The 27615-nt window shown below is 34.7% G+C and overlaps 3 protein-coding genes across 6 annotated transcripts in view; 1 reads left to right on the top strand and 2 right to left on the bottom strand.

The window, feature by feature from the left end:
- LOC131432927 (pyruvate dehydrogenase (acetyl-transferring) kinase, mitochondrial) overlaps positions 1-10638 on the bottom strand; it is a 90010-nt gene extending 79372 nt beyond the window's left edge. For 2 of the 4 annotated variants that reach the window (XM_058599524.1, XM_058599527.1), the window contains exon 1: positions 10282-10638. In XM_058599524.1, coding sequence (XP_058455507.1) covers positions 10282-10384 — 103 coding nt within the window. In that variant the 5' untranslated portion in view covers positions 10385-10638. The remainder of the gene's footprint in view (positions 1-10281) is intronic. The other 2 variants (XM_058599526.1, XM_058599525.1) reach the window with 2 other exon arrangements.
- Positions 10639-21277: 10639 nt separating this feature from the next.
- Positions 21278-21994, top strand: LOC131432929 (dihydrofolate reductase). Its single transcript, XM_058599529.1, has 2 exons — positions 21278-21460; positions 21514-21994. Exons 1-2 carry the CDS (start codon positions 21381-21383, stop codon positions 21992-21994), a joined length of 561 nt encoding a protein of 186 aa, XP_058455512.1. The 5' UTR covers positions 21278-21380.
- LOC131432931 (succinate dehydrogenase assembly factor 3, mitochondrial) lies at positions 21984-22942 on the bottom strand. Its single transcript, XM_058599531.1, has 3 exons — positions 22457-22942; positions 22285-22394; positions 21984-22225 (listed from the first exon to the last, which is right to left on the bottom strand). The coding sequence occupies exons 1-3, from the start codon at positions 22518-22520 to the stop codon at positions 22061-22063; spliced, it is 339 nt and encodes a 112-aa protein (XP_058455514.1). The 5' UTR covers positions 22521-22942; the 3' UTR covers positions 21984-22060.
- Between the last annotated feature and the right edge of the window lie 4673 nt (positions 22943-27615).

The raw sequence follows: 27615 nt of genomic DNA on the forward strand, positions 1-27615 counted from the left end.
TCATTTCTTTATGTGCCCAATTCTCGCCATTGGCGGGAAGTTTTACTTGTCTGTTACAATTTGGAAAAAGATGCAGCTGAAGCGCATCGAATGCTCTCAGAACCTTACGGTGATTCTGCTCTGAGTAAAAGAACGTGTCGGAAGTGGTTTCAACGTTTTAAAAATGGTGATTTCGATGTCGAAGACAAACATGGTGGTGGAAGAGAAAACATAAAAAAATGAACAACTGGAATGAAGATGTCGCCCCTTCTGACTTCCACCTATTCCGTTCGATGGCACACGGCCTGGCAGATCAACATTTTCAATCCTTCTAAGAGTTGGAAAAATGGAGTGCTTCATGGATAGCGTAAAAAGGACTCCTTTTTTCGAGCCGGGATCCGAAAATTGCCGGAAAGATGGGAGAAAGTTGTCGCTAGCGACGGACAATACTGTGAATAATACATCTGTAAGAGCTTTTTCGCAATAAAGCTTTTAATTTTGGAAAAAAGGGCGGAAGCAAAGTTCTACACCTGATATATTATAGTATATTGTTAGAATATATTGTATTATCTTACATTATGTTATATTATATTATATAATATTATTTTATATCATGTTATATCACAGAGAACAGTTATCCAACAAACATTCATGCGTGCAAAGTCGTGTGCAACTATGATTTTTAACGGATTTTCACTTGTATGTTTTACACAGCTTTTTGAATTGCACTAGCTTGCATGTCTGTTCTCTGTAGTTATATTACATCATGTTATATTGAATTATTTTATATTATATTGTAGTATACTGTATTGCATTATATTATGTTATATTATATTATATTATACAGGGTGATTTTTTAAGAGCTTGAGAACTTTTTTAAACAATAAAACGCATAAAATTTGCAAAATCTCATCGGTTCTTTATTTTAAACGTTAGATTGGTACATGACATTTACGTTTTGAAGATAATTTCATTTAAATGTTGACCGCGGCTGCGTCTTAGGTGGTCCATTCGGAAAGTCCGCTTTTTTATCGACAAATTTTGTTCAGCGATGAGGCTCATTTCTGGTTGAATGGCTACGTAAATAAGCAAAATTGCCGCATTTGGAGTGAAGAGCAACCAGAAGCCGTTCAAGAACTGCCCATGCATCCCGAAAAATGCACTGTTTGGTGTGGTTTGTACGCTGGTGGAATCATTGGACCGTATTTTTTCAAAGATGCTGTTGGACGCAACGTTACAGTGAATGGCGATCGCTATCGTTCGATGCTAACAAACTTTTTGTTGCCAAAAATGGAAGAACTGAACTTGGTTGACATGTGGTTTCAATAAGATGGCGCTACATGCCACACAGCTCGCGATTCTATGGCCATTTTGAGGGAAAACTTCGGAGAACAATTCATCTCAAGAAATGGACCGGTAAGTTGGCCACCAAGATCATGCGATTTGACGCCTTTAGACTATTTTTTGTGGGGCTACGTCAAGTCTAAAGTCTACAGAAATAAGCCAGTAACTATTCCAGCTTTGGAAGACAACATTTCCGAAGAAATTCGGACTATTCCGGCCGAAATGCTCGAAAAAGTTGCCCAAAATTGGACTTTCCGAATGGACCACCTAAGACGCAGCCGCGGTCAACATTTAAATGAAATTATCTTCAAAAAGTAAATGTCATGTACCAATCTAACGTTTAAAATAAAGAACCGATGAGATTTTGCAAATTTTATGCGTTTTATTGTTTAAAAAAGTTCTCAAGCTCTTAAAAAATCACCCTGTATTATGTTATATTGTATTGTATTATATTATTGCGGTTTTTTATGCGAATTTTCAGAGTTATGCGGTTTTTTTTATGCGAAGTTTCAGAATTATGCGGTTTTTGAATGCGAATTTTCAGAGTTATGCGGTTTCCTTTCTGCGGTTTTTTTATGCGAAGTTTCAGAGTTATGCAGTTTTTATGCGAAGTTTCAGAGTTATGCGGTTTTTTATGCGAATTTTCAGAGTTATGCGGTACGTAAATTCGCATAAAAAAGACTTCAGTGTATTCTATTATATTATATTATGTTTATTGAATTATATCATATTATATTGTTTTGAATTGCAATAGGATGTGATATATTGTATTGTTTATTTGGATCAGGGAAAAGCCCACTGGAGCTGAGCATCACCAAATTTTAGCTCTCTCTCCAGCAGGCATAAAACCTCTCATCTTTTGTACCAACAGATTATAATTATCCAAATGATACATTTCCTTTTTTTTTTTTTTGTTTCGATTATAGAGGTTTTAACCATAAGGTCATTCGCCTCTTCGGGCCAGAAAAATTTTCTGACCCTATGTGCGGGGTTGGGAATCGAACCCAGGTGGGCTGCGTGAAAGGGTATCGACTTACCCATCACGCTATACCCGTCCCCATACATTTCCTTAAATTACATTGGTTACTACTACACACAGCATCATTCTTATCTCTAATAGTGATACAATACTAATAGCTAGCGAGACAAAAATTTTAGAAACAAATTCTTTATGGTGTTATGAGTTAAGTGAAAATCGAAAACATCAAATGTATTGCAACGATTAAATAGACGGCACAAACTAACGAAAGGCTCGTTGTGACCGTAATTGGTTCTAGCGGAAGGAAGACGGAGAAAAGTATGAGTTCGATTAACACGACGGCGAATATTGAAGTCTAGTGAGCGTAAGAGTTCAGAACAATCGATTCGAGATTGAAGCAGATCTGCGACGAAAGTTGCCTTAAACACGTCTCTACGAACAGACAGGCGGGTTGAAGTTGGTGTAGTGAAATTCTTTATTATATGGCTGGATGTTCTTGCTGAAAGGCGCCGGATCCTCAAAACCCATTTTGGACTTCTTAACAGCATTTATATAGTAGCTATCTAATAACCAAATTCGGATCTACTGTAAGTCCACCCGCATACACTGGTAATGTGTTGAACTGATGGTGGCTTTACACATACCTACATACATACATACATCTTTGATGTCTCTCTACTCCTCATGAGAATCGATATAAAACGAATTTCAACGTTGAGCCTTGTTTCTCGAAAGTTGTTGAATTGGGAAGAAGCAACTGTTTATTACGACTAGTCTTTCTCAGATTGAAAAGAGTAGAACAGCTACCGATGAGAGCAAACGGCGACATTCACGAGTGAAAGTGTCATGAGACCTATGAGATTTTTCATCAGCTACAATCACGTCGAAATACAGTAGGTAACTGCTGCCATTTGTGCGGTTTGAATAACTGCTGTTTTGTGTCTCCAATACCGTTCGCAACCCTGATTGAGATCTAGGATCATATCGAATGTTCCTTTTCGATGATTTTTAAACACTACTTGCGGGGCAGCAGTCTGATAATCACAAAAATGTAACTATAGTGTGAGGTAACATCCGCCCATCGACAAATCATCAACTAAACGAACGAACTAATTCGAATGTTATATGTTATTATATTGTTATTTGGTACAAAAAGGAAAAAAACTGAAAAGATACAACACCACCAGAAATTTCTATTATTCAATTTAGTCATTTCCGTTAAGTCATTTTCCGTTATTCTTCAGCACTCAAAACAAAAAGCTTGCTCATAGCTCTAAATCGTTGAAGCGACGAAAAAGGTGGGGGCAATAAAGGTCATTCCCGCAGCGATAGAGGTATACACTAGTTATTATATATTATATTAACACATGGATCAATAAGTCTCGAGACTAAAGCAGAGATGGCGCTCGTAGTAAACCAGTAACCACTAGAGTACTAACCTTTGCTTGAAACGGGTCAAAATTTTAAGTCGATCCGACCAGAAACAGCTGAGTTATCGAGGTTGGAGTAAAGTTGTTTTGTAGTTTGTTTAAAAAATGAAAAAAAAAAACGAGTTTCGTGTTTTGATAAAACATTGTTTTTTAATGGGTAAAAACACCGTGCAAGCGAAACAATAGATTAAAAAATGTTATCCGGACTCTTGTTCATCAAAAGCAACGATTTGTCGGTGGTTCGCCGAGTTTAAACGTGGTCGTACCGACACAAATGACGCGGAACGCTTGGGTAGACCTGTGGAAGTCGTTACACCGGAAAATGTGAGTGAAGTGACAAAAATTATAATGAAAGATCGTAAAGTGAAGCTTCGTGAGATTGCTGAGATGACACAGATATCATATGGAAGTGTATTTACTATCCTTCATGAAAAATTGAGCATGAAAAAGGTTTTTTTTTTCCAAGTGGGTGCCGCGATTGCTTTCGATGGAACAAAAATAGCAACGAGTCGATGATTCAGAAAGCAGTTTAAATTGAACGAATTGGTCTTTGATCTGCTTCCCCACCCCCCATACTCGCTAGATTTAGCCCCCAGTGACTACTGGCTCTTTGCTGATCTTAAAAAACTGCTCCAGGGAAAAAGATTTGGCTTAAATGAGGAGGTCATCGCTGAAACTGAAGCTTATTTTGAAGCGAAAGATAATTTTTTTTATAAACATGGTATTGAAAAAATGGAAAAACGTTGGAACCATTGCATCACCCTAAAAGGTGATATGTTGAAGAATAAAAAATATTTTTGCCAAAAAAATGTCGTTTCCATTGTTAGTCTCGGGACTTATTGATCCATGTGTTATGTTAGTTGGTACTCATGCTCTGATGCAAACGCAGCGTATGCTAGCGATTCAAGACTACCAGGGTTCGAAACCAGTTGTCGTAGCTGCATGACTTTTTTATGGCACGTCAAATCACCTAAATGTATGCAATATCTTTTTTCTATATTAGATTACACGGCAAAACCATTCTTCCCAAAAAATTGGTAATAACAGTTGAAAAGTTTGTTACCTCCAAGTTCGGTAACACTTGATAAAATATGCACAATGTGATTAATATTTGTGAATAGGTGAAATAATAGGTCCTGAATTTAACAATTCATATAATCAGTTACAAAATGCATTTTGTAACTCATTTCGTGCAGCGCGTGTCACTTTTGATTCTTTTATTTACGTTAGATCAAGTTTCACTTTCTTACCTTTTTCTCTAACCTGCTCGGCTCGGGTCGATTTTACCCGGGAGAATGCGAACTAACTTCCCTTGCATTTAATTAAAAAAAAATAAAATAATATCAAATAAGAAGCAATATTTTAACATAAAAAACCCTAATTTATATGCACAATGAGAACGAATCATTTATTTAAGTCTTTCATTTTATAAAGTTTAACTATTAGGAATTTAAAGAAAAATGAATAAAGTAGCATCCGCTTACGATTTTGATGCGATGTCTTCTAGCGACGATCTCCAGCGGCCGCCTCTGCGATGCTTGAAGTCCACCAGGCGGAATTGTAGTCGTCCACCATCAACGGCAGCAGAAACAATGGCTATCGTTTCGCAACCGTTTTGCTTACACTATATCTAGGCGGATTTCTTCCGTCGAATTCTACACTTTTCCTGCGGTGAATGTCGGGGGACCTTCGTTAGGCACATTAGGTTCCACCCGATGCAGGGTTACTCACAATCACTTATTTTCAACACTTTTATTACTGGAAGAATAATGCGTACTTATTAATAACGCCAGACTTTTGTTTCCAGAAAAGAGCGCGAATGATCATTCGCTGGTATACCCGGCGGCGTCCTGACAGAGAAATCGAACGGGCCGAATGACATTTCATTTTTGGTTGGTATCGGGTAATGCCAAATGATAGGGATTTTATGGTGTCAGGGAGTTCGGGAAGTTTTCATAGCAAACTTTAAATTAAAATTGTTGATAATATAACAAGGTGTTTGTTTCACATTAAATTATGTATAGAATTGCAATTCATTTGTGTTTATTTTTTTAGGGGAAATCACACCGTATATGGACAAGGATGTAAAATTGAATATTAAAGAATAATTTAAAGTAAATATTTAACAAAAGAATTTAAAATTAATTCAAAGGTGATCTAAATTCATAATGAGGATACAAATTTAAGAAAATGGTAGTAATAATAAATGAACAATAATAATAATAATAATATAACTACTTATAAAAAAACATAATTATAAAAAAATATGAATAATATATTTGTTAAATTCAGGAGCTATTATTTATAAAGTATTTATTTAGAAATATTAATCACATTGTGCATATTTTATCAAGTGTTACCGAACTTGGAGGTAACAAGTTGTACAAGAATCGTAACAAATTTGAATATCATATTGCTATTTACATATCAATATTTGTTACATATATATTGATCATGTATAGGTATCGTCTTCGACTCCTCAGTGCATCAGTAGATTATCAGTTTCAGTTCAGTACATCAGCAGATATGAAGTTTCTAACCGTGCCGATATTTCTTGCGACCTTGCTTAACAAGGACGTATGTAAATATATTTCAGACTGCAAGGAGGATCGGTTCGTTTCTATTATTAGTTTGGTTAGGGAATAGATATCGACATTACTTCGTATCGCGTAAGGCGTTATGTTTGAAGCACATATTAATGCAAAACACGATAACATTGCAACGTATTCTCGGTAGCCGGCTACCCAGGGCAATGAACACAAGATAATATTATTCGAGATTTTACTAACAAGCAACCCCTTCCTGTGATGCATGTAGAAATGCAGATAATTCCTCGGTTTGTAGTAGCAACATGCACAGAATTTACAATCCTTCCTTTCCAAGTAGATCTTTTAAAATGAATGTTTTAAAATGATTTTTCAAGCTATTGTCACACTTTCTCATTGTAAGAAATGGATTTAAAACCTTCGGTGATTGTTTTTTGCCTTTCTCATATAGAAAGGTTATGCAATCACTTGAAAAACCGACTAGTAAATATTGGCCCGGAGGGAGGGCTCACAGTCCCATACGGAATTCCTGAATTTCATCCGGATCCGACTTCCGGTTCCGGAGTTATAGGGTAAGGTGTGTTCAATATTGTACACCGTCACTAAAACCGGCGAAACAAAACACGTAAAAAAATTCCTAAACTGATCTCAAAACTACACAAATCGATAGTCATTATCAGTAGGCAACTAAACAAACCGACTCTGGCCATCCTGGTTCCCGGTATCCGATTCCAGAAGCACCGGAAATAGTGGTCATATATACCAAAATGGATCTCATTCACTTTTCTCAGAGATGGTTTGACCGATTTCCACAAATTTAGATTCACGGTCCCATACGGAATTCCTGAATTTCATACGGATCCGACTTCCGGTTCAATATTGTACACCGTCACTTAAACCGGCGGAACCAAAACGTAAAAAATATTGTAAACTGGACTCAAAACCGTTATTCCCAATCTTAGGGTCAAATGAAAGGTTTCATGGTTCTACCAAAAATTACTGCATATTTTCGGATACAACAAATATTTAAATCGTCGTTTAGAGTGCGATGGCGAAATTGTATAAAATCTTATAATAAAATGTGAATAAAAAACTAGTAGAGTTTGTACGTCATGTTAGTTGGTGGCCGTACGAACCGACTTCGATTATACCGGTTCTCGGGTTCCGGTGCCAGAGGTGCATATAATAGTGAACCCACTTCGTTTTCCTAAGGATGACCTACGCGAGACAAGCACTGTTTCATTATGTATGTTATACTAGTTAATGCACAAGCAATCCCTTGGTTTCTTTCAAAAATCGAAGAGAAAATTTTTGAATATAATACCACAATATTATACATGAGAAAGGCATAATTACACCACAAGGTGTATTAAAACAGGTTTTTCATTTAAAACAAACTCACTTTTCAATTTAGGACACATTTTCGTCTCAAGATTTACAGTTCGTCATGTTTCTGAATATGTACTAATCGATTCGGTTCAAAACATGATCACTTTTTCGCAGGCCCGTGCGCAGGAATCATCCATGGGGGGGGGGGGGGGGGGGGGGGTCTCAAGGGGAGAGGGGGGTGTCCAAAAGGCGAAAAGGCGGCTCATCCACTATATTGATAATGTAAAACGAATTCTGACAGGCTCGTGTGCAGAAATCATTGAAATCAATGTTCTATGCTTTTTGATGATTACTATGTAATATAATTATAGTCTTTAATAATATAAAATGATTAAATGCAATTGGCTTTTTAGACCGGAATTCTGAGAATGGTCGTGGCAGTCAACGTGTTAATATAATAAGTACTCCATTGTTCATGAAACTTAATTTAAAAAAAAATCTTCATGGGGGGGTTAAAACCCCCAAAACCCCCCCCCCCCCCTGCGCACGGGCCTGCTTTTTCGCACAATTACACTACTATTGAATGCTGAATGACTTCATAATTAATAATGTTCACTTGCCACTTGTTTAATTAACGATCAAAAACTTCAAAAATTACTCGACATGCAATTAAATTCTTCAAGAATATGAGATGAAAGTTTATTTCACTTAATTGCGCTTTGTTTTCATCTCATTGTCATGTTTTCCTTCTTCATATGATCATCAACATGTAGCACAACAAAGTGTGTGTGTTTCATCGCTTGTCCACAGAGATGCCTGATATTTTCATAGAAAATATGTATCTGCTCGATCTGTTTTCACTAATAAAATGAATCAGTTTAAATTGGTTTAAAATTTTAATATAGATATTTATCAGTGTTCATCATCAAATATTTGCACAAAAGATTTCCATTTTAACATGTGATTTGTCTGTTTATTAATAAACTTTTAAAGAAGCACTACAATCAATTACTAACAGATACTCAGAGAGAAAAGTCTAACTTTCTCACTTTTAATGAACCTTTACAAATTTGTATTAAATTTAGAAAATCTGTATAAAATCTGTAATCTGATTTATATCAGTACGCAAAAATCTATGCAATACAGATAAATCTGTATAGATGGCATCTCTGGTTCTGCATTTTGTTTTTATAAGGGCTAATGCCTAAATAGTAACAATTCTAGTTTTTTTTTAAGTTCTCCAAATAAACTGCACAGTAAAATTTTAAATTTTAAAGAAAAAGGTAACGGAAATGATCCAAAAAAATTTTAACGTCGAAATGACTCCAAACTGTTTCTAAAAATATCGTGTGTTTTCCAACAGTTGGCATTAGGCCTTTTTTAATGAAAATTTTGACATTTTGAACCTGAGTGTAATAGTGCAAAATTTGGTTTTGATTGCTGACGCCATTGCTAATTTATGGGATGAATAACGGACCAACGATGGGATTAAAATAAAAAGCCTTTGAGATGAAATTAGGAGCACAGTAGTGAACATATCAGCAGTGTTTTTAGCTGATTTCTTAATATTATTTTAATTTCCAAGGAATGTGAATCAATTACCAATGTGGGGCAAGTCGAATTAAGCAGAAATATGAAAAAATCGTAGTGATTTTAGTGGCTGAATCAGGTTTTTAAGGTAACGTCCTTACAAATGAGATGAAATAGGGAGCCCTTACCCTAGTAGCTTTCAAACGAGCTTAAGCACACTAACATTATCCGATCTAGCCGGACTGAGTCGAATGGTATATAATTGTGTTTCGGAGTTTCGATCAAAAGTCGGTTTCTCTAGCAATTCTATTACCTTTCTATAGAGAAAGGCAAAACGTTGGGTGATTCGACCGACGGAACTGCATATTTACGTTGTTGTTGATGTATTAATCAAATGATTCCGTGTATTCGAATCGAGGAACCGATTTAATACACAAAAAGATCAAATAATGAAATCCGGTTCAATCGATAGTTTGTGAATTATTTCGGAGTTGATAGTAGTTTATGTTAAACTCACTAAACTTCGTCTTTTCTAAAGTCGGTAGATTCACTCGTACCCGACCCGATTTAGTCCGAGGAATAATCAGAGGGATTTTCTATTGGATGCACTCTTTTGACGAAATCTTATGCTTTGAGTTCGACCGGCGTTATTACCGATTAAATCTAGCTGCGTTGTGGTATATGTATTAATCAACTGATTACGTATATTTGAATCGAGAAATCGAAGAAAACATCGAACAATGATAGATTTCATTGATAGTTGCTGTCACATAAGAGTACGTGCAACAATTTATAAATTCCGCTGTTTTAATATCGTTATATTCGCTCGAAAAACCCCGATTTATTCTGCGAGATAATTGGAAGGAGGTATTGTTTAGAATTATACTACGTGTTCCTTATTTTTTACAAACTGTTGAATATTGAACTCGAACCGGCAACGGGAGAATACACAGAAAATAAAACATTAGTATAATGTGTATATAGTATAGATAATAATCTCAAAGCAAAAATAGTGTAAGTGTTAAAATGATCTTTGTAATATTAATCTGGGCTGCACTGTAATTACGTCATTTTGTTTACATAATGAATAAGAATGATCGGTTTCATTTACTTATCCAATTTGAAATAATAAAACGAAACTCACCGAAATCTATAAACTGCTTGATGCTCAAGGGCGATGGATTAAACTGAGAGTAAAAATCCAACATCTTGTTGATATTTGATAGTCGCACCGGAAACAGACGCATTTTGTTTGACCTTCGTTGCTGATTTTACCAACAGAATAAAAACCGCATATGAATATCGTCCGGTTCAATTGAGCGCACAACAGATTTTGTAACCTAAATATATCTTACGAAATAAATGCAAAAGTTTTGGATAACAATCAGCAGGTTTCAGACACACGCTCTACAATACTAACGCGAATAGAAATTTGATCGATTCCAAAATAGCTACAAGCAACTTTTAGAATTTGCCATTACTGAAATTTCAATGCTGACCAGAGATGCCAGATTGAATTTACAAATGTTATCAGGCCGGTGTTGATGTCGTCACACGCAGAGTGCTCCGAAGTGCTTATCATTGTTGGTTTGATGAGTGAAACTAAGATCAACGTATTTACTAATTGCAATTACAATTTCACTTTGAGCTAAAACTAACCCAATCCCAATCTTAACTATTGTCAAATCCATACATTTTACACATTTTACAGCGGTTGAAACGAAGTTGGATTGTGCTTCAAGCGAAAACACTATAAATTCATACAATTTTGTCAAATTTCAAAATAATATAATGGAGATCTATTTCGGAAACTAGAATATCACGCGTTTTTCTTAGAACGGCCAATAAGCCACCTATCAACTTCCACTTTCGAAAGAAATTGCAAGCGAACTATGAAAGATAGAGTATTAAATATAACACCAGACGAAAGAGAAAACTTTTCTCTGCCGTTTACTATTATGACTTATTCTCAGCGAGTGCCGAGTCATTCGAAATTACTCTTCAAAGTGAATGTTGATGGATGGCTTATTGGCCGTTCTCAAAAAAGGCGTGATATATAGCAGATTGATAGTAAACATAACAATGCTGCAAATCTGGCATCTCTGTCGAAGACTTACTTCAATGACATTTCAAAAACACCTACACTCTTAAATTAATATGTTTTATTGGTAATATAATACAAACCTAATTTTACATGGCGCGCCAGCTGAGTTTCATTGTTTGAACCTTTCTTAGGCGGATGTCAGAGTGGAGGCTGGAAGCTGAGCTGGATTTGAAGCTAAACGTGTTTAAGCTTGATTTGAAGTGGGAGTTTGTTTATAAGCTTACAATCATGAATAAGCATGGATTCGTCGGATGATGAATTTTTCGTTTCTCCACCCGTTTACAATTATTTTTTCGGAAAAAGAAATTTTTTGGAATTCATTACGAAAATATCCTAATAGGTTCTAGGCCCACACTAGAATATCAACTGAAACTTTTGACTATGTTTTCACACAGACTAACTGACAGGACACTCAAATTAGATTCTTGAATCATTTTAACGGTCATTTCGAATATTCCTTTATTTGGGACAGTACTCAAGGGTGTCATGATGGCGCCACGTTACCCTATCAAAAACATCCTGTCTGTCATCTATACTGTGTTTATTTTTTTCATTTACCAACAGAGTTGCCATTCATGCAGAATTACCTGTAATGTATTGATTTGTATATGTCCATGCGAATTTCATGCAGGATCCAGATTTAATACATATTGCCAAAACTATATACAGAATTATGCCTACTTCTCATCCTCCAACGCAATAAAAAATCGAACCCGTTTTGTTACAATATATACTTGCTTCTGGTCTGCCGCCACTTAATTTCGGGTGAAAACTACCAACACAATAAAAAATAGTCTAGATGAACAACGTTGAGTCAAATAAATGGTTACCTTCCAACATCGCGAAAAAGTTAAATATATTATCAACGTAATCCAATAATTTATTGTGACGATTCATTTTCATAAATTTTGATGAAATCAGGCATCCCTGCAAGCAGCTGAACGGTGTTTACAAACGAGGGGAAACCAACTAGTAAAAAAACTTTTACGTAACACAAGGGGTGTACCGATAGTAAATAATTCGCGCAGTACAATATAGGTGGAACTAGTGCATCACGAAAAATTATTTTTATAAGAATTTACTCATACTGTCATGTCTGTTAGTCTGTGGTTTCAGTCGAGTTGAAAATTATTAAGGAATGGACAAATTTTATAAAAACTTCTTTATTTACATGTGAAAAACTGATAATAGCTCTCAGGTAAGAATGATTTTTTCCATAAACCCAAGACCTAGCTTTCCCGAAAATCTTCAAGATATTTTTCAATTTTCTTTGCCTAAGTTCATCATAGATAGTGACTTTTCTCGTCAGCGTTTTGGTCATGTAATCATATAGATTCCCAAGTAACCATATGCATTATATCACTGCACATTCACAACTCTATTTTTACAATGTTAATGTATAATTACACTAATCCTACATACTTTGAAGCAATGTGCATTAAATTTGCATTCAAAATGTAACTGAGCATTATCTTACAACAACCTTCCGCCGTGCTATATATCGACATTCAATTCTATATTTTGAAGCAACGAAACTTTAATAATACCAGTGCAAGGAAATTGAATAACTGCATTAAATCAATGTTATGGTATTGGTAAAAAGTGGTTCAGTTCTATGATTTTAAGCTAGTCTAAGTTTACCTTTATTCACCAATTTGTGTCGGTGGTACAGAAGTAAAATGGATTCCGAGGAAAATATGCCCTTTACTTACATCGGAACATTCGAAAACAACACTGTTAACATTGTGCAGCGTTATGCATTGATAAAATATATAAATGTTATGTAAAATTGTTAAAAGACTATAATCAAATATACTATATATCAATATGGATCACTCTTGCGATTCACGAGGGACATCACAGTAAAGTGCGGTGGCAAAAAAGGTTACTAATACACTACACATTTTTTAATGCACATATGATAGTTTCCTCAATCAGTACACTTAACCAGGGATGTCAGGTTCACAGATAAATCTGTGTTTCACAGAGTTTCAATTTTCTGCACAGATTTTTGAAATGACACAGATTTTTAGATTTCTGAAAATGATCACAGATTTTCACAGATTCTTGAATGAATAAATCACAGATTTTCACAGAATTTGGAAATCGAGCACAGTTTAGAATCAAAAAGTACAGAGGAAAAGGAAAACGGTACAGAGTGTGTGGATACACACTTAAATTTTTTAGCTGAGTCACGGCAAAAAAATGCCGAGATTCGCACAGCCGAGTAATCAGCAATCATCTCGGCAAAAATAAAATTACTGAGCGTCTCGGCACCCTCAAATTTGACAAACGTCAAATATTGCCGAAATCGTCAGCATAAGATTTACTGTTTGCTAAGTGAAACGTGCACTGAATATTCGGCAATCCAAAATAAACGAAAAAGTGAAAAAAATAAATTACCGAATCATCAGTAATTAAAAATCTAGTCAATTAATTTTGTTTGTAATTTCTCAACATTATAAACTTATTAATTAACATTATTATTCATTTTATTAACACTTAAAGAGGCTTACAAATTTGTTGCCAGAAGTGCTTAAAGCCTCTACCTGAAAACATGTAGCATAAGAAAAATTAAAAAAAGTTTATCGGAAGACTCGCATTTGATACCGAATACTGTAAAAACCATGCAAAGAGTTTTAAATGCTGACAGTATTTCCGGTCCATCCGGATGCGGCCACCTTGAGTCGAGCTGGAAATATTAGAGTGCCTATAACCAGAGTGACGACATCTCATCCATAAGTTTGGCAACAATTCAAAACATTCCATTAGTTTTACATTGAATTGACAGGTCGTTTGCTCGTTTGGAACTGGGAGCTGTCATTCCAAACGAACAGCTATCGCCACTCTGATTATAGTCACTCTAGGAAATATGAAAATAAAAATAAATTTTTTATATATATATATATATATATATATATATATATATATATATATATATATATATATATATATATATATATATATATATATATATATATATATATATATATATATATATATATATATATATATATATACATTGATTTTTGGCTTACAAAAATTTTCAATATTTAATGATGCATATACGGTATTGTTCAAATAAACTTTCTTTGATCTATTGAATTATTCCATGCATTGGGTTATTTTTTCGCATATCCCCCAAAGTGTTGTCTCGAGCAGGCTTCCCAGCAGTACTGCTTTTCAATGACATCCGCCACGAGATAGCATGAACTGTCGGAGCGCAAAGTCGAAAGCCCAGTCTACAATATGTGTGCAAGCATATGCCGAACTGTAATGGCAACAGCGCTCGCATGCCTAAATGAGTGCTGTCACTGAGACAGTTTGAATTCGCCAGTTTGATGAGAGTATTCTATCCGGAGAGTAGTCAAACCGAACGGGCTGTTTGTATCCTGTTTCTTTCTGTTCGCTCATTCGCATAAAATGTTACGGGGACAGCCTTAGAAAATCGAAGACATCCTTTGATTTTTAGGGAATTACTGTTACGAAGGGCTGTCGCCAGCCGGCTGTCTCATCAATGTCTCTTGAAGCAATAAACCGGCTGTTTCTGGAGACGAGCTGTGGTTCATAGTGCGCTCGCACTATTTCGGCGGCCTCAATGAAATGGTACTAGTACATACGATTGCGTTGTTGGGATTACCTTTGCAGGAAATTTTAGGGTTTCATTACATTACCATTGTGAAATAAAGAATTTGTTTTAGATTTATATATACTGTTGGCGAAGGCAATGAATTTTAATAACTAACGAATATTAAAAGATAAACACTGAGTTTTGTGTAACGGCTCATATATATGAATTTCTAAAGTATTGATCCTTACTGCTTCCTTCTTATTCCTAAAGAAACAGATACACTTCCATTCATTAACAATACTCCGAAAATGTCTTATGCACCCTTATTCTGAATAATGACGTTTGATTTTTGGATCGAATCGTAGCTACTATGCACAACTAATTAATTATTTAGTGTATTTAACGTTACTCCACCAATTGTCGGCACACTTTGGTACCCGTGCCTTACCGATTTCGTTGAAACTATAGAATATGATACTCTGAACCCAAATAAGATGTTTGGTGCACTTTGAATAGTTTTCGACCATAAAATTGAATGGGCAACTTTTATGTTTATATGTGAACATGTGCTTTCAGATTTTCGATAAAAGTGTTTTAAAAAGAAAAATATAATGAAACCATTATTTTTCCCAAAAGCATGAAATTTTTTGGTTTACCCCAAACTTTGTTACAAATATAGTATTCTCAATTGTTCTTTTCCACATAGGAATCAATCAACTAATAGCTTAAATTTATTTAAAATAGCCTAAATTTAGTTGTTCATTTAACATTCACATAGGTTTTGCCAGCAGTTGAAGGAATGAGAATATAAAAACGTTGAGTTCTTAATTTGTTACTACCTTTGAGAACAGATCTTCAATAAACCTCTTTTGTTTTCATAAATATCACAAAACTAGAAAAATAAGTTTATAAGTTTTTTTTTATGGAACTCAGTGCCTATTAATATAGCTTCATTGCGGCTTAAATTGACTTTCCCTTTGCTTTCATTGCAAGTTTCTATGTTTTTGCAGTTTCTTTTTTCGTTGAGGTGGTAGATCTTTTAGTACCATCTACACAAATACAAGGTCCGCAACCATGAAGTTGATTGGTGGAGCTCTCAGATAAAAAGTAGTTCAACAGATGGTTGTTTATGTGAAGAAAAGTTAAGAAGAAATTTTCAAATCGCAAATCATTTAATTAAAAGCCTTCCATTTAGTTTAATCCATATCCAACTTCTTGTTTCGAAATTAAGGGATGATCAGTACCAAAACTGGGAATTTAAAAATTTAATTTTTGAATTTTAAATAAATGAAAGACAAATTCGTGTCATATACAGCTCTTAAATTCTGTTTCTCCTAGGATAACTAAAACAATGAGTTTCTTAGGGTCGGAAATGACTGCTACAATATTATTATTATTATTATTATTATTATTATTATTATTATTATTATTATTATTATTATTATTATTATTATTATTATTATTATTATTATTATTATTATAATTTTTATTATATCTTTTATTTATTCCCGGTTTCAAATTTAATTGTTCACCGGGGATTTACACCTACATTTTTCAGAACATAATTTCTTTTCAGAAAGAAAACTGTTAAATATGTGCAAAGAACTCGGCTCTCAGAAAGTTTGACTATTTAGTTACAATATTTATAGTTCCAAACGTTTGATTTTTTTAAATGCAGACACAAGCTACTAAGCCAATTAGATTTTAGAAAATTTTCGACATTATTAGACTTGTAACTGCGGAAGTCGGATCCGAATTAAATTCAATAGTTCGCTTTGCTATTCACGAATAACTTTCCTTTTCCGTGAGGGCGTGAGAGCCGACTCAAACAGAAAACCAAAAATGTGTACGAGAATTGTAGCGAGCGCATATAAACTGGATGTGCTGTTTGAAATTTCAATGCACCGTATTTTCTTCTGCGTGCGGCTCGTGATTGCAACATCTACATTTCCAAAATTGGATTGAGCGTAAAAGCACATAAAGGAAATGATTGAGATACTTCTATAAGTTTACATGAAATTGTCCTTTTAACTGTAGATATAAATTTGGGCCTCAGTTACTTTTATAGCAAGTTTTGTGGCAAACAACGACATTAAGTTAAAGAATTCAAAATATACTGAACACTAGTGCGGCAATGCTTTGCCCGAGCGGCGAGAGGGGTAGCGTTTTTCGAAGCAATTTATAACACACAAACTCCCTTTTTTTCCCTTTATTTCCTTCTAATAATTTTTTTTTTACTTTACTGCTTTAACTTGCCTACAGCACATAATTTTGTGCCTGACCTAACCTCTGCGGTAATCACTTCTAACTATTCTTTTCTTAACTACTGTTTTGGCCTGAGTAATGGTATCCAAGTTTGATTACGGTGTTACCCGGTCGCACAAGGAGCATTACTCTACAGTAAGGTTAAAGAAAAAAGCCTTGCCTAAACCAAAAACCGACCCTTTTATACTCCAACCTATGTAACTACCAAAAACCTATACTTATATATATATATATATATATATATATATATATATATATATATATATATATATATATATATATATATATATATATATATATACATATATATATATATATATATATATATATCTGGTAGACTAACTACCACCTATAACCACAGACTAACAGACAGGACACTCAAATTTGATTCTTCAATCATTTTAACGGTCATTTCGAATATTCCATTATTTGGGACAGTACTCACATGTGTCATGATGGCGCCACGTTACCCTATCAAAAACATCATGTCTGTCATCTAGACTGTCTTTATTTTTTTCATTTACCAACAGAGTTGCCATTCATACAGAATTACCTGTAATGTATTGATTTGTATACGTCCATGCGAATTTCATGCAGGATACAGATTTAATACATATTGCCAAAGATAAACTGAAGATTACAATGTTCCATACGTTTCATTGAAAAATGTTGGGTCAGTAATCGTGAACCAGTTGGTTCAGTAATAATGTAATTTTATTGACCCTCCGTTAACAAGCGTCGACTAGTTCCGACAAAATGCCATGGAAACAATACAAGTTAGAAAGGAAGCACACATATGTTTACATTCAGCATATAATGATTTCTTGCCACAACTGATGCTTCATGGGATGAGGCTATAACAAACTAAATAAATTCTAGACAATGGTTCTAAGTAGTTTTCACTTTCTTATTCTAAGAATCACTGATATAAAGCGAAATTTCTCAATATCGTTCATACTGTAACTTGATATTTTTCCAAACATAAACAATCATTGTCATAGTTACGACGCATCTAGTGATCAGACACTTGTTGTTTTGCTTCAAAATACTCAAATTGACAGTGAACCGAGCTCATCGAGGGGTCCTATTCAAATGATACCTAAGAAATCGCAGACTACTCTATCTTGAGTTTATCTTTGATATTGCCTAAACTATATACATAATTGCGCCTACTTCTCATCCTCCAACTCAATAAAAAATCGAACCCGTTTTGTTACAATATTTACTTGCTTCTGGTCTACCGCCACTTAATTTCGGGTGAAAACTACCAACACAATAAAAAATAGTCTAGATGAACAAATTTGAGTCGAATAAATGGTTACCCTCCAACATCAAGAAAAAGTTAAATATATTATCAACGTAATCCAATAAATCATTGTGACGATTCATTTTCAAATATTTTGATGAAATCAGGCATCCCTGCAAGCAGCTGATCGGTGTTGACAAACGAGGGGAAACCAACTAGTAAAAAAAACTTTTACATAACACAAGGGGTGTACAGATAGTAAATAGTTCGCGCAGTACAATATAGGTGGAACTAGTGCATCACGAAAAATAATTTTTATTAGAATTTACTCATACTGTCATGTCTGTTAGTCTGTGCTATAACTACCTACATGAATTCCCTGCGATCGCGTCGCATATGTACATAATCAATTAATTCGATCGGTTTCTTCTGGCTGATGCAATATATTGAAATAGCCAGCCGTGGGCATTACAATGACTCAACTGGTCTACTGCCTGTACTAGCTAGATAAAGATTTTTATGGAAAAATTAGGGCTGCTACAGTTACAATGTAAGTGAATGTAAGAATTACTTCTGTATAGTTGATGAATAGCGATACATTGGCATCATCGTTATTGTTATTGCTCTACTGGTCTACTGCTAAGGTAAAGATTTCTTTGGAAAAATTAGGGCTGCTGCACTAGCTTCTACTTGATGAAAGATACGCTTTAACCGAGTTTTAAATTTTACAATGTAAAGTGACAGTTTCAACGTGTGTAAAAGTCGCGAACTTCTGATAGCTATGACCAAAATAATGTAATAGTTCATATGTTGTTTCTGGAAATAAGATAATTCTATGCATAACAGGAAGAAAATGATTCAGCAGATTATCAGCACAACCCTATATCATATAAGTAACCGTACTATATCCGATATGTATTTTGGAATATATTCCAGGGTAATAGAAACACTATACTATTCATATATAGAAGAGAACTTGATATGTCTGGAAAGCTTGAGACCACATTACTCAAGAAAGACATTATTACATAACTTGGGGAATTAAAACTTTTTTTCTAAATAAAACAAAATAAACATTCGAATCTGTTACGGGCAACCATGCTGCATTCCACGCTTGGAAACATATTTTTTGGAAGAACCGGAATTTTTCATTCAGTTTTTGCATTCAAAGCTTTGTTGTACGGTACCTGAAAATAAGATGTTTCTGAATGATTTTTACCTTGCAAATTCCGACTCCAAATTTTTCACTCAAGGTTTTTATTCGATTGGTGGTTCAATGTATAACGAACTTAACGAGCCAGGTTTTGTATGTTTCATTCCTGACTTGAAAGAATTCTTAGTGTCCGTAGTATTGCAGCACTGGCCATGCAAAAATCCCGTAGACTTACAAGTCGACTGTAAAGCTAACGCTAACGAGTATCGAATACGGAATCTTTGATTTGAATATATCTTTCACTACGAACATTTATTTACCGTTAACATATAAATCTAAAATCTGATTCAATTGGCTTTTACACTCTTATATAAGGAACGATTGCGCCTTTACTATCCTGAAGGAAGAGATAAAGAGGATGAGAATAATGCTCCACGCACATCATTACGCGCATACACTATGAATGTTACAGCCCACAAACCGACCGCAAACTGCCTGAAAGGAGCACGCCGAACTGACTCAGCTATTGAAATACATTGCTCTTTAATTAATCGATCGATCAATTCATAGAAGATCGACCAAAATATAAAAATTAACTTTCATTAAAACCAAAGTCCGTTCTTCAATCCGTTTCGTATTAGTAGTTTCGTATATTATTAATTATCAATTATATTGTTATCAATGCCCTACCAACGGTGATTGCTATGCGCAATGATCAACCGCTGCGCAAAGGAATCACCAAAGGCAAAACTAAAACCCACATGCTTGCCTCGAATCTTCATAGCAAACCAAGAGCAACAAATTTGAACCGCACCGGCTACTGTCGCAGACCTGGTCAAGGGAGAGTAATATTTTGCTCTCGATAGAAACAACGCAGTGACTGATACCCGAAGTTTATTGTCTCAACAGCGAGAACTTCATGCTTCTTCGGCTGTCGTGGACCACGACAAAATGTCTTAAGATGGAATGAACTGTCGAACGAAGTGAATGACGGCAACGTTGGCTGTACAGAACTATTTGTCTAAGGGCTGTCGTGATGAAACCTATCACAAGGCTGTCATGGAAAGAGTAGCATGACATCCTCAATAATAATGTCGCGCGGCGGTACATTTGGGAAGCCTGGTCTCGAGGACGCTTTGAGCACCGTGCTGGGTGATTTTCCCTTATGATCGCGAGTGCTCTGATAAAGTCGCTTTTTATAAAGCGAAACATGTCACTATATTTATTCAATATTTTTACTTGCAAGTGGTTCCACGCTTCTTCGATGATTATCCATTTTTTCACCCGAGAATTTCAACAGAAAATAATCGCACAATGCGAAGCGAAAATGTAACGCGGCAATAAATGACAGCTGTCGTGCTGATTCTGGGCAACAGCTAGCGCATATTCCGAAATTTCGGCAAACGTCTCTGCTGAATTCAGCAAGCAATTATGCCAAATTTCGGCAAAGTGAAGCATTTTACCGAAATATCAGTGAATGCATTTAACGAAGTTCAGAAACATGCGTATTGATTACTGAGCAATCAGCAAATTTACGTGTTGCTGATCAGTTTCGGCATTTTATTATGCCGAGCTCAAGAAATGGTTTTAAGTGTGTAGTGAGACCTTTTTTTTTGCTCCCTAAATAGAATTTGATCTGTTATGATGGTACGGAAAATGAGTAGTGAGACCTTTTTTTTTGCTCAAATTGATTTTGAACTGCTATTGGAGTACGGAAAACGTTCACAGATTTTCACAGTCAGGTTTTGGGTTTGATCACAGATTTTTGAAAAAATGACCTGGCATCCCTGCTTGGCATTGACAATAATATTATCCCGTGTAAGAACTTCTACAGATGACTGATAGTCTGACCTACTTCAGCTTGAATTAAGTGAATTTGTAAACTTTGAGAACTTTAAATAATAATGAAAAAGTTTTCTTTGATTGTAGCCGTTTGTGAAAACGGTGGAATTGGTATCAAAGGTGATTTGCCTTGGAAACTAAAGTAAGTTTTAATGAATCATTTATTCATGTTTATTTCTTTACTATTTTTTTTAGACAAGAGCTCAAGCATTTCTCTAGAATTACAAAACGTATAGCAAATTCTAATAAAAGAAACGCAATCATTATGGGTCGTAAAACCTACTTTGGTGTTCCAGCAACGAAACGTCCTCTGCCGGAAAGACTAAATATAATTTTAACACGCAATCCATGTTCTAATGATTATCCTAGTGAAGTAGTAGTTTGTACCAGTATGCAAGAAGCATTGAGTAAACTTGGAGAGCCGCCATTAGTGGACGAAATAGAAAATATATGGATTGTAGGAGGTACCGCCGTGTATAAAGAAGCTATGTGTTCCCCACAATGCCATCGCATTTATTTAACAGAAATTAAACAAAAATTTGAATGTGATGCTTTCTTCCCAGAAATAACCAATGATTTCAAGTTGGTAACGAATGATACCGATATCCCGACAGAAGTTCAAGAAGAAAATGGTATCAAATATCAGTACAAAATATACGAAAAGGTTTTAAGATAATTTATCATCAATTTAATAATCTAGCATTCCATTTGTAATAAAAAATCAAACGTCCGGTACTGCATTTTATACATCTTTTCCTTTAGCTGCTAGCAATAGCTCGTGAAGTTGTGCAATTTGCTCATCTCTAAAATCGTCTAATTTGGGTAGATCAATGTTACCCCCTATGGATTGTAGAGGATTAGGTTTACCTTTAATACCTAACTGATTAGCTAGAGTAATTGCGTAATCCTAGAAATGACATCAATATTTGAGCGTAAGTATATATAAAATTGCGAGCTGGGCCTTACTGTCCACTCATGCATAAACAATGAGGCTTCTTCAGTAGAACAAGTTTTATGGCGCCGAAATTCATCCTTTACGTAAAGATTACCCAATGAATGTAATTCCTCAGGTAATCCTGAAATGAGAATTGTCCATGACAATAACGAACAGTTTTTAGAAACAGTGTGCTTTACAAACCTCTATGAAGCCTAAGAATGGTTTTATATAAAATTCGAACTCGTTGAACATGCCCAATACACATACTCCTAAGAAGCACCTACGATAGAATCGCACAAGCCGAAGAAAATTACGCTTCTTCCCGTTTACTCTTTACTCAGTGCTCTCTGTTATGGATTGGTTTCAGAGATGTTAGCAGAGTTGCCATTGTTCCACAAATTTATCTGGTATATGCGGGGTATATTAGGTTTTTTACCGTCATTGCTAACCTCAATCGGATGAACACATTTTGACAGTTCAGCAGTACTGTTTGTAAACAGAAATTTCTTTTGTTTGTTTATTGACAAGTTGGATCAGACGGTTACGGTTCGTATCGCCTAAATAAAGTTTTAAAACATTTGTTCACGATTGAGTACGGTTCGTTTTTGATATTTATTAAATAATAGTGACTAGTTACAAAGTGTAAAGATGATCGTTTTAGATATGCTCTTCGATTTTTGTTTAAACTTGTTTGTAAACAGCTAGGACAGGACCAGACCTAAGACCCAGACAACTGGCTTCTTTTTCCAGAAAAATATTTCTCTTCTTATTCCGGTTGCTCCCTGCTGTAAATAAAAAAGCCTCGGGATCACTGTTGCCAGTAGAGATAATTATTCATTCTGAAAACTTTCTCCCCTTATACCATGCAATTATTTATCATTTGAAAACTCTTAGACAAATGTTATATCGGTCAAAAATATAGCTCTGGATTCATTTTGATCAGATGTTTGTTTTGAAGAAAACGTTTAGTTGAAACAGCTTAATAGAATTTTTCTAAAACACTAAATTTTGGGTAATTAATTTTTGCAGCTTTATTAACTAAATTATTCAACATATTCTATTTGAGAAAAATAATAACATACAGAAGTGTCCAAAGATTCGGTGCTATTCTCAACCAACATAATCAATATTCTCGTCCATATCACACTTCGTGATTTCAGGCTTTCTCTTTGTATCATCCAGTGATTGTTAAATGTACTCGTATACTTTCCGCATTGACAGGACTTGAAATTGAACTCAAATCCTATTGAACAATCCAATCAGCGTGGTCACCACGAGATAGCGTTATGGTGATTGTTTTGACATATCCCATGTATTTAGAAATTTTTTTGACGATTTTTTCAATTTACTTGAGTTTGAAAGAATGCAGATGGCAAAACCTTACAAATATGAGTAATAAAAACGATTAGTCACGTCTTGTCATCAAACATATGATTTCAAATTGTCCTATACTCTTGACAATCTAGGATGAAATTTGAAATTTTCAGTTCACATACAGATTTGATTTAGATGATAAAACAAGAGTAAATAGACTAGCCATATAGCTTTTGATCATAGTTTATTAATTAATCCCAAAATCCAACCCAAAAAACAAAGAATATCCCAGATATGAAAACAGTACCCAACCTCACTTCTTCGAATTTGGTATTTCATGTTACGATTTCTCCATAAATATTAATCAAACATACCACGGAAAGTTACTGAATCATTATTGATCGATTTTTTTACCAAATTTTCACACGTTTATGTATGTTAGTATTCGATTCATAAGAAAAAATAATAAAAACCCTGCATTTTGTTCGAATCTTCAAGCAAAATCTGAAAATTATCACCATCGCTTAGTTCAAAGCTCGCCACTCGGGCAGCGCTGCGATCGCAGAAGAATTGTTTGGATTCTTCAATTGAAATTAATAATTTTGAAAAGATGACCCGAAAAATAAAATATCCAATATCAAGCTACATTGTTACCGACGATACTGACAACACTTTTTCTACCACCCTGCAGCTAAGACAAGACCTGACAACTGGAGGGGCTGCTTTTGTTCCAAAAATGGACCAGTTTCTGATTGGCTGATTTTGATGTTGCTTCCCGCACAATGTGAAAAGAAAAAAACTTTTGCAGGGTACGCGAGCAATGATGCCAAGTATAAAGAAAATTAGAAAACAAGTTTATTAAAATGTATAATTTTAGCTCACCAATGCAAATGAAAATTTTCAGAGAATGTTTCACTTTTTTTCAATCTCATTTGTAATAAATGTTTATAGTGGCAGCACTATGTAATTAAAATCGTTTTTCTTTTTAGTGAATTAAAGTGTAACCAAAAAAGATTTGTTCAATTAGTGTAAACTCGAAAGTGCGTTTCGTTTTACGAGAAGAATGAACTGTTGTGTTCCACACTGTGGTCGCACTAAGCATTTCTATCCAAACTTGACTTTTTCCGGTTTCCAAAAAATCCGGTAATACGTCAACAATGGATTCGATTTTGCATTCAACATGAGATATTCCGTGTTTTGTCATCAAAGCCCAATTAATTGTTTTAAGCATTAATATATAATACAAAAATGCATCCACAAAATATTTTTCATGTTTATTTCAAATCAAAAACCGAGTTTAAAAATTTAAATTTAATAAAAAATTTTCTCTTACCATAGAGTTATTAAAAAATCTGTAAATATGGCTACACTGTAGCCGATATTTTTGTATTTATTCCACAGGGCGAAAATGACGAGAAGGATAATTCGGAAGGAAGAATAAGAAGCCAGTTGTCAGGTCTTGTCTTAGCCCTGCAGTAATATTGATTTCAACAACTTGTACTTGCTTATGTCAATTTCAGCCAATCACGAGCTGGTCCGAAACTAAGACAAGACCTGACATCTGGGGGGGGGGGGGCTGCTTTTGTTCCAAAATGGACCAGTTTGTGATTGGCTGATTTTGATGTTACCACCTGCACATTGTTAAAAGAAAAAACTTTTGCAGGGTACGCGAGCAATGATGCCAAGTATAAAGAAAATCAGAAAACATATTTATTAAAATGTATAATTTTAGCTCATCAATGAAAATGAAAATTTTCGGAGAATGTTTCACATTTTTTTCAATCTCATTGGTAATAAATGTTTATAGTGGCAGGACTGTGTAATTAAAATAGACATCAAGCCGTTTTTCTTTTTAGTGAATTAAAGGTAACCAAAAAATATTTGTTAAATTAGTGTAAACTCGAAAGTGAGTTTAGTTTCACGAGAAGAATGAACTGTTGTGTTCCACACTGTGATCGCATTAAGCATTTCTATCCAAACCTGACTTCTTCCGGTTTCCAAAAGATCCGGTAATACGTCAACAAAGGATTCGATTTTGCGTTCAACAAGAGATATTTCGTGTTTTGTCATCAAAGCTCAATTAATTGTTTTTAAGCATTAATATATAATAAAGAAATGCTTTCACCAAAACATGTTTTATGTTTATTTCAAATCAAAAACCTAAATTCTAAAAATTTATATGTAATATTTTTTTCCTAGCATAGTTATTAAAAAATCTGTAAATATGGCTACACTGTAGCCGATACGTTGGTATTTATTCCACAGGGTGAAAATGACGAGAAGGATGATTCGGAAGGAAGAATAAGAAGCCAGTTGTCAGGTCTTGTCTTAGGTCCGAAATTGGTCCTAAAGGTGGATTATCAATTGTCAGGTCCTGTCCTAGGCTAAGACAAGACCTGACATCTGGGGGGGCTGCTTTTGTTCCAAAATGGACCAGTTTCTGATTGGCTGATTTTGATGTTACCACCTGCACATTGTGAAAAGAAAAAACTTTTGCAGGGTACGCGAGCAATGATGCCAAGTATAAAGAAAATCAGAAAACATATTTATTAAAATATATTATTTTAGCTCACCAATGAAAATGAAAATTTTTGGAGAATGTTTCACATTTTTTTCAATCTCACTTGTAATAAATGTTTATAGTGGCAGGACTGTGTAATTAAAAAAGGCATCAAGCCGGTTTTCTTTTTAGTGAATTAAAGGTAACCAAAAAATATTTGTTAAATTACTGTAAACTCGAAAGTGTGTTTAGTTTCACGAGAAGAATGAACTGTTGTGTTCCACACTGTGATCGCATTAAGCATTTCTATCCAAACCTGACTTCTTCCGGTTTCCAAAAGATCCGGTAATACGTCAACAAAGGATTCGATTTTGCGTTCAACAAGAGATATTTCGTGTTTTGTCATCAAAGCTCAATTATATGTTTTTAAGCATTAATATATAATAAAGAAATGCTTTCACCAAAACATGTTTTATGTTTATTCCAAATCAAAAACCTAAATTCTAAAAATTTATATGTAATATTTTTTTCCTAGCATAGTTATTAAAAAATCTGTAAATATGGCTACACTGTAGCCGATACGTTGGTATTTATTCCACAGGGTGAAAATGACGAGAAGGATGATTCGGAAGGAAGAATAAGAAGCCAGTTGTCAGGTCTTGTCTTAGGTCCTAGGTAAACAGTACCGCTGAACTGTCAAGGATGAATACTTGTTGATTTGTGTCGTCACGATAAAAAACCTAATGACAGATTTTTCTCATTTCGACCAGAGATGCCAGGTCTGCAGATGTGTCTGTAAATCTGCAGATTTGGGGTATAGTGCTGCAGACATTTTTTGTTGTGCAGACTTTTGCAGACTTTCGTCTATATTTACAGACTTTTGAAATTTCCGCGACCTTTGTTTTTTTTTTGCTCGCCAAGTCAGTTTTGTGTGATACTTTATAGAGAAATTGCTGCCAGCAAGACATACTTGCTGACTGCAGATTTTTTTTTCTGATTTACAGACCCTGTCTGCAGATATATGAAATTTTTACCTGGCCTCTCTGATTTCGACAGACACTCCAACAAATCAGATGTTTTGCCAGATTTTGTGGGTTCTATCTAATTCTCAGTTTCTCAGTTTTTCTGCATACCAGTTTTCTTAGATTTATTTTAAAAAATACGGAATAAATGGTTTAAAATCGTTTCATTGTTTCATTTTATTAACGACTTCAACCGTTTCTGGTCATTCGCCGGGTTTAAAATCGTCAAATAAGTGGAAATTGAAGACATTGCGTCACAGCAAATATATTATACACTCAGCGAAAAATATTGTAAAAGTCACTAAATTTTATTAAAATAGTAACTAAAAAAAAGTTGGTTTAAGAGAGCAAATATTGTTCCTTGAAACTAAAAAGCAAAATATTACATTTTTCTCAGTTGATTAGTTTGTTTCAATAAACATTTGGTTAAAAATAACAAATATTTTACTTTGGCTTTCCATGACGAGCAAAATTGGCTTTACACACATCAATAATAGATTCGGGCGATAAATCTTTTAATATGT

This window comes from Malaya genurostris, chromosome 2 (assembly GCF_030247185.1).
Source record: "Malaya genurostris strain Urasoe2022 chromosome 2, Malgen_1.1, whole genome shotgun sequence".
NCBI classification, from domain to species: Eukaryota; Metazoa; Arthropoda; class Insecta; order Diptera; family Culicidae; genus Malaya; species Malaya genurostris.